Here is a 17,637-nt window from a genome sequence, read left to right as displayed (position 1 = left end):
TTATTATAATAGTTGGATAATTGACTCACCCACCCCCCACCCCTCTCAGTTATCTTGGTGGACTTTACTTTCTAACACTCCTTCCAATTCTCTATTTACTTACTCAATAGGCTTTGATAAACACCCCTTCAATTTGTTTATTTATCTCTCCATTTGCCCCATCTCCTATGAAATCTTCATCCATCTCTTGATCTATTCTCGTAATGTCATAAATAGATTATGATTCACAAGGGATCTAATTTGTGTCATTTGAGGTCTTAAGTGAGCATAAAGTAAGATTATTCTCGAAAGATGTTGAATCCTAATGATTTGCAATTTCAGTTCTATGCTCAATAGATTTATTAACATTATCATTAGTAACATCGGTAGAGGAATTAGTATATTATTTTGTTCCTTCAACATATATTAGCAAGCTAACTCCTCTCTAACCTCCTCACAAACAAATTATTAATATATTTTAATTAACATATTAATGTTACAATAATGTATATAAAAATCAAAACACAAGTTACACATAATCCAAAACATAATTACAAATGAACCTAGCTCTTTTAGCCAATCAAATAAAAATTTAAAAATAATAATGATTATAAAAATCCTAACCTATGGAGAAACAAAAACAAATGTAAGAAATGCGTTACACATAATCCAAAACATAATTACAAATGAACCTAGTTCTTTTAGCCAATCAAATAAAAAAAAATTTAAAATAATAATGATTATAAAAATCCTAACCAATGGAGAAACAAAAACAAATGTAAGAAATGCGTTAATAATAATAATAATAATATAACCAGATATTTCTATCCATTATGGGGATTCTATACCAGCACAATCATCGGCTATAGCATGTCTTGATCTAATGGAATCCGTGAAACCAATAGAATTAAGTTTTCTTATCTCTTACCGGTGATGTTGAAATCCTACGTGTCCACACGAACACCACCTATAAGGCCCTCAAAGTTTTATAATACAATCCTCCTGGGGTGTCATTGTGTGAGAAGAGTAGCTCGATGGCAGCCATTGCAGCACATTCATTCACAGGCCTGGCTCAGGCTAAGCCTTTTTCGTCACATGAATCATCCTATTTATCGTCTCACAGGAGCTTAAATCATCACTCGTTTATGGTAAATAAGGAAAGAATTTCGTCTGCTTCTTTTTCTCCTCGTCGTGGTGTGCGAGTGATGGCTGCAGAGGTTGTTAAGGACGCACCAAGGAAGGGAGCCAAGGAACCCATGAAGGAATCCTTGCTTTCTCCTCGATTTTACACCACAGATTTTGATGAGATGGAGAGACTTTTCAACACTGAAATCAATAAAAATCTTGATCAGTCTGAGTTCAAGGCATTGCTGGCTGAGTTTAAGACGGATTATAACCAGACCCATTTTGTCAGGAATGCTGAATTCAAAGCTGCTGCTGATAAAATGCAAGGTCCACTAAGGCAGATTTTTGTTGAGTTCCTTGAGAGGTCTTGTACTGCTGAATTCTCTGGATTTCTACTCTATAAGGAGCTTGGAAGAAGACTGAAGGTCTGTAATTCCTGTTTTTTTACTCTATTTTTTCCTGTTTAATTTGATTTTATCATTCCCGCATAATTATTCTTATACTATTGAGGTGTATCAGAACATCTTTAAGCTTGTTTTATAGACAACTTAGTTTTATTCTCTTTGTTTCATAGCACAACTTTTAGGTGCTTATGTACCAGATGTTAATTTCCGTAGACTATCTAGGGCTCACACCTAGAATGTACCGTTAAATATGTTTTGGCTGCTGTTGGGGCTCTCCACCGTTGAGCTATTGGCCCTTCTACAGTTGGGAGATGGATTGTTCTTAAATGCTAAACCTGAAGAGTGAGCCAATTCTCTCGGGATGTGAGCAGATTGGCATGGGCTTCTTAGTAGAGCTTTCTTACAAATCCCTAACACCTCAAGAATGCTTGAATTTGAAATAATAGATGTAGGTTAAAGAGAAAAACCTCATTCCACAAGGGAGGTCTCATTCCAAATTGGAGTGCTGGATAGGCCATGAACTGAAAACCAATGTTTACATTAATCAGTTATTTGCTAAGGATTTGCATCTGTCCTCATGGTTTCTAATAGCTCTCTCTCTTGTATTCAAATGCAAATCATCTGTGGGAGAACTCAGCTTGCAAGGAACCCTAGTGGACGGTGCAAAATCATGCTCTTGTTGATTGCCTAATACCTCTGGTAAGAAAAGCGTGATAAGATTTCATTCACATTCACTGATCTACTAATTTCTAGTAAACTGAATTAGTGCAATTGAAATAAATTCTGATGAATCGGATAAGATATGACATAGTCTACAGAAAGGAAGAATGCTCAGTAAATCGGAGTTGGAGACAATATTGATAGCTTACCATAAACATGGCTTGTAAAAAAAGTGTGAGTACATTATTGAAGCTATAGAATTCAGTGCAAATTAATTTACCTATATACCAGTGCAATATTGCTGGTAAGTATTTTTTAATATTTTATCAGGGGAAGATAGTTTTAGTCGCTGCACTTTATCTTAAAGCAAACAACAGAGCATATCAATTGCTAACATAATTCAGCTTCACTTGCTTATCCTCATTCTTTAGTATTCCTCAAAGATTAGTGTGTCAAGGCATCAGTTTATGTACCAACCTTGTAATACGTCATGAAAATATATCAGCACAAAGTGGTTGACAAGATACAACTCCATATTTATCTTTTGTCATGACTCTTCAATGTCTATTGATGATCACCATTTATTATGTATCTTTCTTCGTATTGTTAAGAAGGTTAGCAATTAATTAATTGAAACATCTGATTTAGTTAGTAATTAATATTCATATATATATATATATATATATATATATATATATATATATATATATATATATATATATATATATATATCAGTGCAAATTAATTTACCTATACACCAGTGCAATATTGCTGGTAAGTATTTTGTAATATTTTATCAGGGGAAGATAGTTTTAGTCGCTGCACTTTATCTTAAAGCACACAACAGAGCATATCAATTGCTAACATAATTCAGCTTCACTTGCTTATCCTCATTCTTTAGTATTCCTCAAAGATTAGTGTGTCAAGGCATCAGTTTATGTACCAACCTTGTAATACGCAATGAAAATATATCAGCACAAAGTGGTTGACAAGATACAACTCCATATTTATCTTTTGTTATGACTCTTCAATGTCTATTGATGATCGCCATTTATTATGTATCTTTCTTCGTATTGTTAAGAAGGTTAGCAATTAATTAATTGAAACATCTGATTTAGTTAGTAATTAATATTCATATATATATATATATATATATATATATATATATATATATATATATATATATATATATATATATATATATATATATATATTGCTGTCTTATATTAGTGCAGTATTTTCTCTATTAAATGCTTAACCTTATACGTTCAAATATGGATTATATCTACTAACGATTCTCTGCAGATAAACTAAGTCTGATTATATCGAGAGGCTATAAACCTGACGATATCGAATTCATTGAGGCTATAAACCTGACTATAATCCTTCACTTCGATTATAGTATCAGGTGATATTCATTGCACTTAGCATTCATAACTATCGGGTCTCACCTTATCGTAGCATATACTAAAGTTGTTATCATTAACTAATTGGTTATGAATCGGTGCCAGTACATGTACATGTTGAGGCATGACCACGTAGGGTCATGCCCCTGTTCGGTCATGTTTCAACATGTATATGTATTAGTTCCAATCTGTGTCTGCAGATCAAATCAATAAAGTGGCATAAAGATCTCAGGCCAGAATTGGATTCTACTACAATATGAACAGATATATAAACAGTAAAGGATTCTAGGATAGATAAGAAAGACACCAGTCTGCCGTATCAAATAAATCAGACTGAAACTGATTAATAAGTCTCCACCAAGATTCTTTAAACTTTACACATATAACTATAAATCATACATATTTTCCAATCTAAGTCCGGGTAAAGTAGTAGGAATATACTCAACTGTAAGAGTGATATCCAACTATCTTGTGATTTTGGTAATTATGAAATGGCAAAGAAGGCTAAATGCACATTGACCCCTGAATGGACATTTTCCCTAGTTGTAGTAAACTCGGAGGCCTTGTGTTAGTAGTAGAAGCTGACTTGGAAAAGTTTGTTTATTGGTTTTTATTTGGAATAAGAATAAGAAATATTGAAATATTCTAAAGAAGCCCACAAGCTTAAAGGTTCAAATTAAACTCCAGAACCACTACACAAAGGCATAGAAACTGCTACTAAGCATGACCATCATATCAGATAACAGTTACCTACCATGAAATAGCATATAACTGTTACAATGTTAGAAATCTCCATTGCCAAAATACAGGGTGAGGATAAATCTGTGCCATCCAATGTTCTCCAGAAAAATTCTGAGAAGGGTGAACAAAAAACACAGGCTATTGTACGCATTAAAGATGTGCACATTGCAGCGTCAAGGCTAAAGAGGCGTATTGGGCTAATGTGTCCTCCATAGCAGGAGCATTTGTATTCTGGTAACAGCGTGAATCCTTTCATGGTGACGCTGTGTGTCATTTACTTGTCCTCAAATCAGTTCCCCTGCAAAGAGAAGATCCAATCTGGTACTACTACACCTTGGAAAAGGTGGCCACCAGGATTGAGTATTTGAGGGTCTGCTGCTGGATGCTTCAAACTGTTTTCCTGCTTGGTGTAAGCCTACAACATATGATCTCCACTGCCAAGCCTAAGAATTAATTCTTACAAGTTTTTCTTTCCAGCGTCTAGTAGATCCAACAATGAATTCAACAATGCTAAATCACTCCTCTTCAAAGTTGTCCTTTCCAATCTTCTTCTTTTGGTTCTCAATGCAGGGTTCGACCATATTTTGGACCCTATCTCTGGGATTTCCCCCAGTAGCAATGTGTTCTCATGAGCAGAAATGTTGAAATTGGCATTTTGTTTTTCTCTGTCTGACCCTCCATAGACTGCCTTTATAAACAATGTAAACTTTCTGTCTTAGATGCCCCTATGTACTTTCTTTCTTCATGATATGCATCAGAGTTGTTAGGAAGGATATAAATGTCTATTATTTGAGCCAATTGGACTTCTCCACAGCCGACTCTCTATGTTGGACGGTTAGATGAAATTGTAGATGGTTGGAACATTTCTGACATCATTGATCATGCATATTGAAGATTCCACTTGGCTGATGGAGGGTGTAGTGCCCCAAATTATGTGTCAAGAGATAGGACCTACCATATGTTGAAGGATATAGGAGGAGCAGAAAAATAAAACAGACTTGAAAATTATATTAATCAAAATGAAACAAGACATCATGAATATGATCTGCAACCCTCCAATAAAACATTGCTACATTCAAACTTAAGACTTGATACAGATTCATACAACTTCATTTTTCAAACCCTTTTTCAGCTCTGGGGAGCTGGACTCTTGCTAAGAGAGTGCTTAAAAAATTACAGATTCAACAATATATAGAAGTATGCATCTACTATGGAGAGAAAAAGTACTATATTTTGAACTGCCCATAAAATGTGAGAATTCTGCAGATGGGACAGTGACAGGTTGGAGAAATCATTGTGAATTCTAATCGAATCCTATTGAGATTTGATATCAATGTGTATCTTTAATGTTTGTTTTAATGCAGCAGATATAATTATCCATATGGAGGAGTGCACAGCAGAGTAGTCAGAATACAATCTGCAACATTTGTGCTACTTAGGAGGTTGAGATTGAAGAACACTTTATTTTTCGGTGCCTCATCTACTATGAGATACCATTGTCTTTTTGAATAGTGGTGGTTCTTTCTCCACCTTCTTTCACTTCTTTAATCACAGGTACTGCACTTTCTTTGAAAGATTATTAATCTTAATCGAGGATCCATTTCAGTGAGTTGTGGATCTGCTAGGATGATTACCTCCTCCTTTCAGCCCAACACTCAAGCATTGGAGGCATCAAGCTGTCTTCGGATCCATGTTACTACTTCTTAGACTGCTCCTAATGTTCATTGAAGCCTGAATGTAAAGTGATGCTATAGTTGGAGTACTCTGTTCAGCAAGGATTTGGCCAACCTAGCCATTCCCATATGAGCATTCTCAGATTTTACTCCAGTTCTTTGATAGCAACAGTTGATGATGTTCATTCTTCTGGTCCAAGATCTTCTTGCATGGTATCCATGATTTTCATAAACTCCATGTTTCTAAGGGTTGTCCTCTTGTAGGATTATTTATACTTATACTAGATATCTTATTGCTCAGATTTTAAACACTTTTAACAGTGAAACTTTATTTGTTCATCTCTTTTTTGTACTTTGTATTAAGCTATTCTTCATAACATTATATATTTTTACCCTAGTATTTAATTATCATATCCTTGGATATTTAACTTAGTTTTTTTAGTTGCTTGTACTTCCTGAGTTCCATTGACCAGCTCTCTCTCTCTCTCTCTCTCTCTCTCTCTCTCTCTCTCTCTCTCGCCACAGCTAAGCATGATTCTCTGGTATGCTAGGTTATGAATCAAATGTACTTTATGTGTTCCTAGGATTGCATTGATGACACATCCATCATTCTATGAATGCAATGCAGTTTTCTTATCATATTTCTCAATAGTGGGAGGTCAGCATTTACCTAGAAGGGCTTGTGTTGAAAGTATGTATTTTTCAATTAAAATATATCTTGATTGGTAAAGCATATCTATTTATCCTTGTTTACAAATTTCTAATAGTTTTACACATATAGCTTATTGATGTTTAAAGTAGATTACAAAAGGATATCAGATATTCGTGTGGGGACTGACTCTCTTATGTAGGCACAGATTGATGTTCTTAATCAATAAAGTTTAGAAGTTTTCGCCTCAATATTAATTTCAATCAGTTATTCAGCAGTAAAATCAATTCATATAACAGTAATGTTTTGACACCCTGATTTTAGTGATTTTAATCAATGGGTATGCGGAGAGGCTAACTGATCATTGGGAACTTGCAGAAAACAAACCCAGTTGTGGCTGAGATTTTCTCCCTCATGTCCAGAGATGAAGCTCGACATGCAGGGTATGTTGCAATCTAATTTATCTTGCCACTAGGATCAGATTTTTTTATATATAGATATATCATATACATACGAAAAGGATAAACTTTCAATGAAAAAGGCTCCTTGATTGCACATCTGACATGACATTTTTATTGTTATGCTTGCTTGCTGGGATAAATATCTGTCAAACTTACAGATTAAACTAGAAAATTCTTTTGTTAACTAGAAAACTAGATAATTGCAGTTCTTGTTTATGCCGTGATATGTCTGTTCAACAGTTCCACTTATAAGACATGATGTGCGATTAATTTTTTACAGGTTTCTCAACAAGGGTTTATCAGATTTCAATCTTGCATTGGATCTTGGCTTCTTGACTAAAGCACGCAAGTATACATTTTTCAAGCCTAAATTCATATTTTATGCTACTTATCTATCAGAGAAGATTGGATACTGGAGGTACATTACCATTTACAGGCATCTTAAAGCTAATCCCGAGCATCAAGTGTATCCTATTTTCAAGTACTTTGAGAATTGGTGCCAGGATGAAAACAGACATGGTGACTTCTTCTCGGCTTTAATGAAGGCGCAGCCACAATTTTTGAATGACTGGAAAGCGAAGTTGTGGTCAAGATTCTTCTGTCTTTCGGTCAGTAGTGTCAAGCTATGATAGCCCATCATTATTTAGGCAAATATTCTTTTTAACTACTTTCATTTGGTATCAGATATTGTTGGGAAATCTCTACTTTGAACACTCAATTTTCCATTTCCAGGTTTATGTTACAATGTACCTAAACGACTGCCAGAGGACAGCATTTTATGAGGGAATTGGACTAAACACAAAAGAGTTTGATATGCATGTGATCATTGAGGTGAGCAAGAAATAATGGATACAGTCTTACTAATTTGAAGAAAATTCTTATAAAATTAGTCAAAGTGAGTTGCAGTATATTTTGTTTAGCTATTATAAGATTTATCTCCTTGATTCATGCAGACAAACCGAACAACAGCTAGGATTTTTCCCGCAGTCTTGGATGTTGAAAATCCAGAGTTCAAGAGAAAACTTGATAGGATGGTAGAGATAAATCAACAGATTATAGCGATTGGAGAAAGCCAAGCTCCTAGCTTCATAAAGAACCTGAAGAGAATTCCTTTAATAGCTGCATTGGTGTCAGAATTAATATCAACCTATATGATGCCACCTGTAGAATCAGGTTCTGTGGACTATGCTGATTTTGAGCCACAGGTTGTGTATTAGAATCATACATTTGAATTCATGTATTGATAAGGGAAACTGCATGAACCTATTTAAAGATCTTTCAAGGTGCAGAATTTGGTTTCTCAATGTCATATCTGCCTTTACAAGCTCTAGCCTTTCAACTACGAGCTGCGCAGAAGTTCCTTTAATAGTGAACATGTGTACAAGCTTGGCTTTAGATAGTTTAGTATATTTAGTGAAAGAAATTCTGTTAATAAACCTGCACTAGTTTTAATCCACAATGTAACATCTCTATACTGTAGCAGGTTTTTTTCACAGGAAGAATTCAAGATCATTGGAAAGTTGTATAGCTGAATAATCAGGAGATCAGCATTTTTGGCAATAGTAAATAGTTTAATTTTGTTGACCTCATTTTTTCCTTGCGATAAAATTCAACATGTAATATTGACCTTGGTTTGTAATGTGCTGCTGACTTTTATGTTATTTATCAGTTCACATCTTTTAATTTGCAAATTATTAACACAATGGTCTGTATCCTCTGTGCATGTTGAAGCTAAAAGAAATCAGAAAGGTATATAATATTTTGAATGAACATGATTTTTCTATCAAGTACAAAGAGCTACAAAGTTTTATCAAGGATTAGGCAGTTTGGTAATGGTTACTTTAGCACAAGCATGATCAAAAGGCAAGAGTTTGAAACCAAAGTTGTCATTCTAGTTCAGATCCTGCTTCAAATTCATAGACTTCATGGATAATGGCAGGAATCAAATTTAGAATACCACATGGCATCATATAATCAACAATACCACCATAAACTCAAATGTCATTCAAAATATAAATGATTGATATTATAAAGTATTTACTTTTCAAACTTAAAAGTTTGATATTTTGATATTAGAATGCTATAATCAATTTTAATTCATGAATTTTCTAAAGCGTCAACATCATCATCATTGATACTAAATGATATAGGAACATTCGATGAGCCACAAGTAGTGCCATTTCCACTCACACTAAAAGTGTGTGCTCCCTTTCACACTCTCAAGTGCAATGTGTTGGGAAGTGGAAGCATCCAAATTAGTATTCTCTGGCTTCACGTCCCACGACTTCACTGGAGTCAAGGGGCAACACATCTTGCTCATGATACAAGGCAAGGGCAAAGGGCAAAGCCGCCACCACCAAAATCAAATGAATACCTTCAAAGCCACATGCACCTTAGTATCTTCATAGTTTCTTGAAAGGAAAAAAATGCATGAATAACTGAAAATAAAGTCTGTTTGGAGTGTTTAATCCTCAATTTTCACATTTGGTAAATGTCAAAGGCTCAGACTTGCCAAGTACCCAGTAAGTTCTTTGTGAAAACCATCAATGAAATCTATAAATCATCCATAGCATCTGAGGATGGCATAGAATGCCCAAAAGGAACCAATATTCAAAATCCACATTTTACAAGTGAAAGCACACATTTAGATCAAGATATAAAATACTTTAGAATGTCCTCTATTTTACTCTATAGAAAAACTTTCTAACACAAAATTTAAGTCAAGCCAATTTGAGGCACACAAAATGAGGTGACACCAAAAACACCCAAAATTCCGACATCTCAGATTTCAATGAAACTGAAAACCCATTTTCAAATCATGCCCAAACTCCCACAACAAGCTTCCTTCATGAATGCATGCTTCCTTTGGTTTCAACTCAGTTTTTTTCATGAGTGTGCATGATTTTCTTATAATGTTGCATTTTTTAAATCCAACTTTTGCATATTGTTTATCATTGTTTCAAGTGAAGTTGGTTGTGCGCACGCACGAGCATGCGTGCATACACCAACAAGCATGCACGCATACCTATGGCAAGATCTTGTGAGATCCAAACTCTTGGATTTAGGTATGCATTGTAGGGTAGTAGGGTGGTGAGCCCTCTTGTGGGTGCCCCAACCCGCAAGTGGTTGACAAGGTAATGTGAGGAGGTTCCAAAAAGTGATAACCAAATTAAAACAAGTGGGATAATAAAACTTAACGTAATATAATAGAACCACCTTATTAGTAGTTGAGGTCAAGGGTGGTGTGTTACTGCGGACACCAAACTCTTGCACGAGCTAGTATAAGGACACGATATGAGGTCTCACGAGAGAGTTGAACTACCATACCCACATACATCTTAGGCTAGTACAAACCAAGCGATTACACTCTACTATTGCATTCATAATCATTATGTTATTGTATCGTGCTTTGTTTGGTGTTTGTGTGTAAGCCTTGCATACTTTTGTTTTATGTGACTGTGGTCGGGTCATTATCTCCATGAGCACAGTCGAGTGTGCCTACGTGGTCCATGTGGTTAGGAGGCGTTGCTACCTATACTTACCGATTGGAGAACGGGAACAACTATCTTCCAGATGTAGGATCTTGGCGACTTATCCCTCCTCTTGTCCTCTTGACTTCACTTTTTTACTTGCACTTTTAGTGCGGATTATTCTTGTATTCGGTTATTTGTGTATCTTGTTTGTTAGATGTTTTGGATGTTTAATTGTTGTATTGGTATTTGAGGTTCGTTCGAGTGCTTATCTCCTTGATTCGTGTATATCCAATACACCCCAGTGTGGAGGTTGCTTTCCTTCTTTTGTGTTTGTACTCTTTTCTATAGCCAGCAAATTCTTGTATCATACGCTGAAATATTTTATTGATCAATATTGGTGTTTCATCATACTGCTTACTAGTGAAGTATCTCACCAGTTTTATGCATTTTATTGTACGATAATGCATTTCATCATACTCATGAAGGAGTTTTATTGTACGATATTGGTTGTGTTTCATCGTACTTTGGGCAATGAGCACTTGTGGACTTTTTTGGAGTTTGCAATTTGGTGTTTTGGAATGTGCATTTGGGAGTTGTACCTTCCCTATCTGGAATAGATCAACTATCGACCACTTTTGGGATAGAATAGTTTTCTCACTTTAGTTGCTTTTTAAACCTGAAAATTAACTTGTATGACTAACCATCTAGGAACTTGTACTTGAGCATTAAAATGAACATCATATCGAATGCAAATATAGTAATTGGAATGAATCTTATATGCTAATCACCTGGGTGAATAATGGATACTTTTGAGAGTAATGGTAGACTTGGGAATCTTTGGTTCGTTGGTTAAGTCTTTTGCTTGCAATTATTATGTATGATGTGTGTGTAGTTATAAGTTTTATTTAAACATAAGAAAATATGTTAGTGTATGTATAATATCCTTGTTTCCAAGAATTCTTGGGCAGGGCATTACAAGAAGCTCGTCCAAGTCTAGTAACATGCACTAGATGTGATTTTGCCTCCTCACTCGGTATCTCTGATAATGTGTGTAGCTCATCCTCCATCTGGGATGTAGCTCCTCCTAGCAATGGCATTGACTCCTCATCTAACTCATCCTCCTCATCTAGTGTGAAACCCAATGCATCCCCCTCCTCCATAGCATGTCTCTCCAAATCAATGATGTCCTCCACTGTAAACAATGGAAGTTGCTCTTGCATTGTCCAATCACCATAAGGATCTATATCATCTATGTCAAGTGGACCAGCTAATCGAATCTGCTTCTAATCAATTGCAATAACCTAGTAAGGGCTTGGAAGACTCCTTTCTTCCCTCACTGCCAAACCAATGTGCTGCAAACAAAAACATTGTGATTTTTTTCTTCAAACTTGCCCTGCTCAAAAACTGAGTAAAAAATCACCACTCTGCAATTAGTCGGTAATTTTTCCATGTATGCCTCAGATATTGTTGTTAGACATGGATCCTCTATGCTCAGCTGTAATGCTTCCTTGTTACTATTAATAAAATGTTTAGGCCTAACAGCCTTATCTTTTAAGAAAAAACACAAGTTGTAGGCCATCTGCTAGAAATAAAAGACATCTATGTGCTGCCTTTAATTTAAGCCACACTTCTCATGCTTAGACACTGGCAAATATAGTTCTGAACGAAATAATTTGTTTTCAAATACAGTGAAAGCATGGTAATAGAATCATAATTTTAGCCAGAAGGCTTTAATAGTTAATATAACCCTTACATAATGATCTTTTTGCAGCTTGATGGAGACATTAGTAACACATAATAAATCATTTTGATAATTTGAGAAGCCAAGATTCAAAATCTCTGTAGGTGAGTGTGTATTCTCAGTATGATGGAGCAGCCACTTCAAGATGTCAATTAGATTTGTCCCACAATGTGTTTTTGAGGTTATGTTCAGTGTCAAGAGTACCTTTTATTTCTCTATCGGTAAAGTTGTTTCTATTTCTCATTTGTGTTTCTATTTTTCATTTAAGTTTCAATTTTGTTAATTGTGTTTGTCAGAAGGAAAGATATATATATTATTGTGGAATTCAAATGTCTATGGCCATGCCCTGCCAGAATCCACCAGGAAGTCAAAGCATATGAGGGATCCACTTCAAACATACCCCGGTCTAGTATACCACCAGGTGATCCAGTAAACGTAGTATGAATCTGTACAACACATCAAAAATGCAAAAATATTCCCTTATGGGCTTCTTCAATTGAAATTACCCTCATACATCAAATTGCTGTCTTGCTTGGGGTAACCTACCTATTTGACTGCACGAGCTCAGAGCCCCATTGATCAAACTCTCTTTATGTCTACTAAAAATGATGATGTTCCATGATGTATATGACTAGTCAAGTAGGCAATTATAATTTGTATATAAAACAAACTAATTCAAATAGTTTGGTTTTCTCATTGAACATTTTATAATAAGACAACATAAGCTCCATATTTCACGAGTCATACATAGCTCTCCAGCAAAAAGAAATGCATAAATTTGAAACCAATAAGAAACCCACGCAAGTGACAGACACTGAATTTACATACAACATAGTAGAAACAAACTAGTAAAAGAATTTTAAAGCAATCTTGAAATAACACAAGTTGTAAGCCTTCCTCTAGAAACAAGAGGCTTTTAATTGCTGCTTTTGGTTTACATGAAACTAACCTGGCCACCTTTCTCATGTTTAGATGCTTGCACATACGGTTTTTAAAATACGTGGAATGTGTATTAATTGAATCACAATGGAAACATGAGTTTATTGAAACATTAGAAAAAGAGTGACCATTAGAAAAAGATGGAAGAGAGTAAATAAAGACTATCTAATATTGTAATAATGTAAGGATAAAATGCTAACCATATGTACTGTTCATTGACAAGGTCACTGGCTTAAACATGACAAAAGTTCAACTGTTCATGCAATTATTATCACTATTTACCTATGGAACTCATTTGTATGAGTTGCTCTATTATGAATGCTATTTAAGAAATAAACACACTACTAACAAAATTAAATTTCTAAAATGAAAAATAAAAAAAACTTTACTAATAGAGAAATAAAAGATATCTTTGACATTGGATGTGCTCAAAAACACATTGACACAGACAAACTCTTTGATATCTTTAAGTGGTTGCTCTATATTGTCCTCAAAATATCAATAACGATTTATTGTGTTTCCGATGTCACCATCAAGGGGCTATATGAACTATAGAAGCCTATTGGCTAATATTGTGATTCAATTAATATGTCAACTACAAACATTTCAATTACCATTTTTCTGGTCCAAAATTTCTTCAGTCAAACGTCTTCCACATAACAAAATTTCTTCAGTCAAACATCTTCCACATATCAAAATTTCTCTCACCAGTCTTATGCTGGAAGGCAGTCAATGATTCAACGAAAAGAGATACAACACGTGGAAGCAGAGAATAATGACGATCTTCAAGTATCGTCACCTTAGGGCACTTGTTATGGGTACCAAGACTCGTCCTACCGCAATCGATGTTACTCAAGAAAAGTTTGATAAGCATAATCGCGTCGTGATTATGCTTATTAAGCTCTCAATTACTGATGATCAACTACCCCAAGTGTCGTCTGGCAAGACAGCTGCAAAGATCTGGAAAATATTGAAATCAGATAAAAGCAAAGCCTTCTTTCTAAAGAATCGGTTATTCTCTATAATCATGGATGAGCATACGTCCTTACAAAACCATCTTCTAAGGATTAAGGACATCAAGGATCAGTTTGAGGCCATTGGCCGTAAAATGCAAGAAGGGGATATGGTGATCATTACTCTAAAAAGTATGTCATTATTGAGACACTCAACATTGCTGCAGCTGATGTTGACCTAAAATTCTCAAATCTGTGCTCCAAACTTCTGCAGCAAGATCATTGGAAACAACAATTTGGCAGCATTGTTGCATTCTCCTCTGAACAAGCATTTTCAGCTCAATCCTTTAACAACGATAAAGGCTCATCTCAGTCATCAACTCAATATCAGAATAGCTCCAAGAAGTAAATTTGGTGCAGCTATTGCCACAAATTTGGTCATGTGATCCAAGAATGCGGAACTCACATTGCTTCTGATCAGTGGAAGCAGAGTGGATCCCAACCACAGGCCAACATTGCAGAACATGCAGACCTCTCTAATCAACCCGATGTTTCTTTTTACGTGTTTTGAGGACATAAAAATTGTTGTTTTTTGAAGATAGATTGACCATAAGAGGGGTATTACAATATTAGATAGTTTCTATTTACTCTCTCCTCCATCTTTTTCTAATGGTCACCCTTTTTGTAATGTTCCCATAAATTTCTTATTTTGATTATGGAAACTTTATTTTTCATTCTTCTTCACTCTACAAGAATGTTTACATTTCCTTTCTTGTTCGTTATAGAAACATTCTCTTGTATCTTTTATATATAGACCATTCATGATCTCTGTTTAATTACACGTTCATTATTTTACCATAATATACATAATGTAAAATCAGAAATTTGGATATGTGGAAGATGTTTGACTGAAGAAATTTTGGACCAGAAAAATGGTAATTGAAATGTTTGTAGTTGACATATTCTCCATACTTGAAATTAAAACATTGAGGAACAATTCTGATACTCTCATCCTGCAATGTGAAAGTGTTGTGACACTGAATGAAACAGATGTATGTGACTTCCCTTGGGAATGTTGGGATTAAGGTGTCTCAACCTCAGTATTTCCTAGAATTGATTTATCTATTTAACGTGTTTTTCATGTCTATATTGTAATTTCTTGCACATTGGATTTTGTCATCTTGTGTAACATGACATGGTGATCTGTCATCATTTTGGGAGGGTGAAAGGATGTTTTTGTTCTCATATGAGGAGCTAGGCATCCCACTTTGTGGAACACTTATTTTGACATGTATCGGCACCTTAGGTAATCTCGAAGAAGCTATAATGACTTATGACAAGTTTTGACATGAAAGAACCCAAATTTATGACAAAATGGCAAAGTGGGAGTGCAAATTGGGTTAAGACAGGTCGTAAAAACCAGCTATTAATTGTCAGTAATGGCAATCTATCTTAGAGCCATAAGTGCTGTCACTTTTCACAGCTATTATGTATGTCAAAACACTATACATACTTTAAAATAATAAATTTTGGGTGCCCAAGTTTGAAGGCCTGGGTAAGGGGATAGAAAATGATGTATAAGTGTCGTATGCATGCTTACAAGTGATTGGGAAATGTACCAATTGATTTCAGACAAGCTATCATTTTTTACTAGCCTACTTCCTTGATTTCTCTATAAATTGGAGGTATTTAAGAGCTTAGTGTATTTCCTGTCAGAGGGTAGGATTGATTGTAATATACTCATGTTTAAGAAGCTTAGTGTGGTCATTGTGTTGTAAATTGTAATTGCTTTGTTTACAGATAATACAAAGTGTTGTGCTTTTGGAATGTGGGGGTTTTCTCTGGAAAGATTTTTCACCATGTATATCATGTGTTCATTCTGGTAAACTTTATGCAGATTTATTCTCTCTGTGTAGGTATTTCTTTTACTGTAGCAGTTAAGATCTGTCAGAAAGGTCAGTGTTTGGAATATTATCTATTACTCTTGCATGAAACCAAGGGGTATTTTTTATTTTGATCATTTGTGTCAAGACTATTATTGATCTACACAAAAATTGTACTAGGGGCTAATATAACCTGCTGCTTGCATGAAAATGTAAATTCTAGTGGAAGATAACATCATAATATTTTATCTGGATTTATTTCAGTGCTTATTGGGGTTCATGAATTTGCAGATGGAATTAAGAATTATAGAACAAATCCTGAACTATGTGTATTGCATTACATGATAACTAGAAAGGCCCTTGAAGCATGAATCCGGAAGTACTTGCCTCATCAAACCAGGAAGGAGACTGCTAACAAATCATATTAGACATTTTAACCACAAAGCTGTGTGAATTTCTCCGTATAGTCGCATATTGAGTTGACAGCTTTTGCTAGAAATAATGCCTTACAATCCACCTCTTAATTTGTCATAATGCCAACACCCAAACGATCGCATGTAGTGTGAAAATGTAATGAAATCCTCTACTGGTGAGCTTTGGTGTGATACTGTAGTGATATCCTCTACCATGTTCTTATTGAATTTATACCCACTCACACTATGTCAAGATGATATCAACAATAGTCACGTGCCTTACCCAAATTTTAAGTCTCAACAGTACAGTATATTTTCATAAATACGTATAAAAATCATTTTGCATAGCCTTAATATAGGTAAGTCATTCCAGTTCTCTTTGTAGTCAACAGTAATTAGCATATTAATATTGTACTAGAAGATGAATTAAAATTTGGTGTCCAACAGCAAGAGCAAGAATGTTGTAAAATAGCCCACGTAGAACAATGTCTATTGACCAAAGGATAACGTAAAAAGTTACAGAAGCTTAGCTTGTGGGCATTAACTTCTAAATTCAAATTTAAACATTAATAGAAAAAGTTTGGACAAAGATTTATTCCGTAAGCCTACAATTCACTTACAAATCTTTTAAGTAATGTCGATATTTAATTCCATCTCTAATTAATCAAAAACTTCAAATGTACAACAGTCTGCAATAAAAAATGCAGATATTGACATGTTTTGATGGTTTAGTAGTAATTTTGTTGTTCTTGTCATCAAGGTTTGAACCCTGCTGGGGGATGCTATTGTTAAATGCTTAAGTGGGTATGAGGTCCCCCGTTTGTGGCCTTACTGATTCATAGCTCCGGATCAAAAGCATTCACCCCTGATTCCAAAAATGAAGAGACTGCAATAAAATGATTGACATTACCTTGCCCATGCAAGTATAAGGAACAAGAACACTTCCATCATAAGCCATTTCAAGTAACACCAAACTGTGGCACAAGTATTCCAGAGCCAGGTCTGTGAGGATGTGCTTCAAATCACTTAATAATCCTCAGATAATAGAAGATAGCAGAAAAGGAAATGCTAATCAATGAGTGAATCTCATTTCTTTTTTAAAATACCATTTCCATATGAGTGGAATGTCCAGTTACA

The 17,637-nt window shown here is 35.0% G+C and overlaps 1 protein-coding gene and 1 long non-coding RNA gene across 2 annotated transcripts; both read left to right on the top strand.

Moving 5' to 3' along the window:
• The first annotated feature begins 978 nt into the window (after positions 1-978).
• On the top strand, positions 979-8,687 carry CRD1 (dicarboxylate diiron protein, putative (Crd1)). Its single transcript, XM_089803983.1, has 5 exons — positions 979-1,529; positions 7,016-7,080; positions 7,379-7,706; positions 7,831-7,929; positions 8,052-8,687. Exons 1-5 carry the CDS (start codon positions 1,014-1,016, stop codon positions 8,313-8,315), a joined length of 1,272 nt encoding a protein of 423 aa, XP_089660109.1. The 5' UTR covers positions 979-1,013; the 3' UTR covers positions 8,316-8,687.
• On the top strand, positions 1,536-2,706 carry LOC149536227 (uncharacterized). The gene is made up of 2 exons (XR_016356856.1): positions 1,536-2,207; positions 2,320-2,706. It is a non-coding gene; the product is annotated as an uncharacterized LOC149536227 (long non-coding RNA).
• Positions 8,688-17,637: the final 8,950 nt, after the last annotated feature.

Source organism: Cupressus sempervirens, chromosome 10, assembly GCF_028749045.1.
Source record: "Cupressus sempervirens isolate cs-2001-9-10 chromosome 10, ASM2874904v1, whole genome shotgun sequence".
Taxonomy (NCBI): Eukaryota; Viridiplantae; Streptophyta; class Pinopsida; order Cupressales; family Cupressaceae; genus Cupressus; species Cupressus sempervirens.
This window is presented reverse-complemented; position numbering and strand designations above follow the sequence as displayed.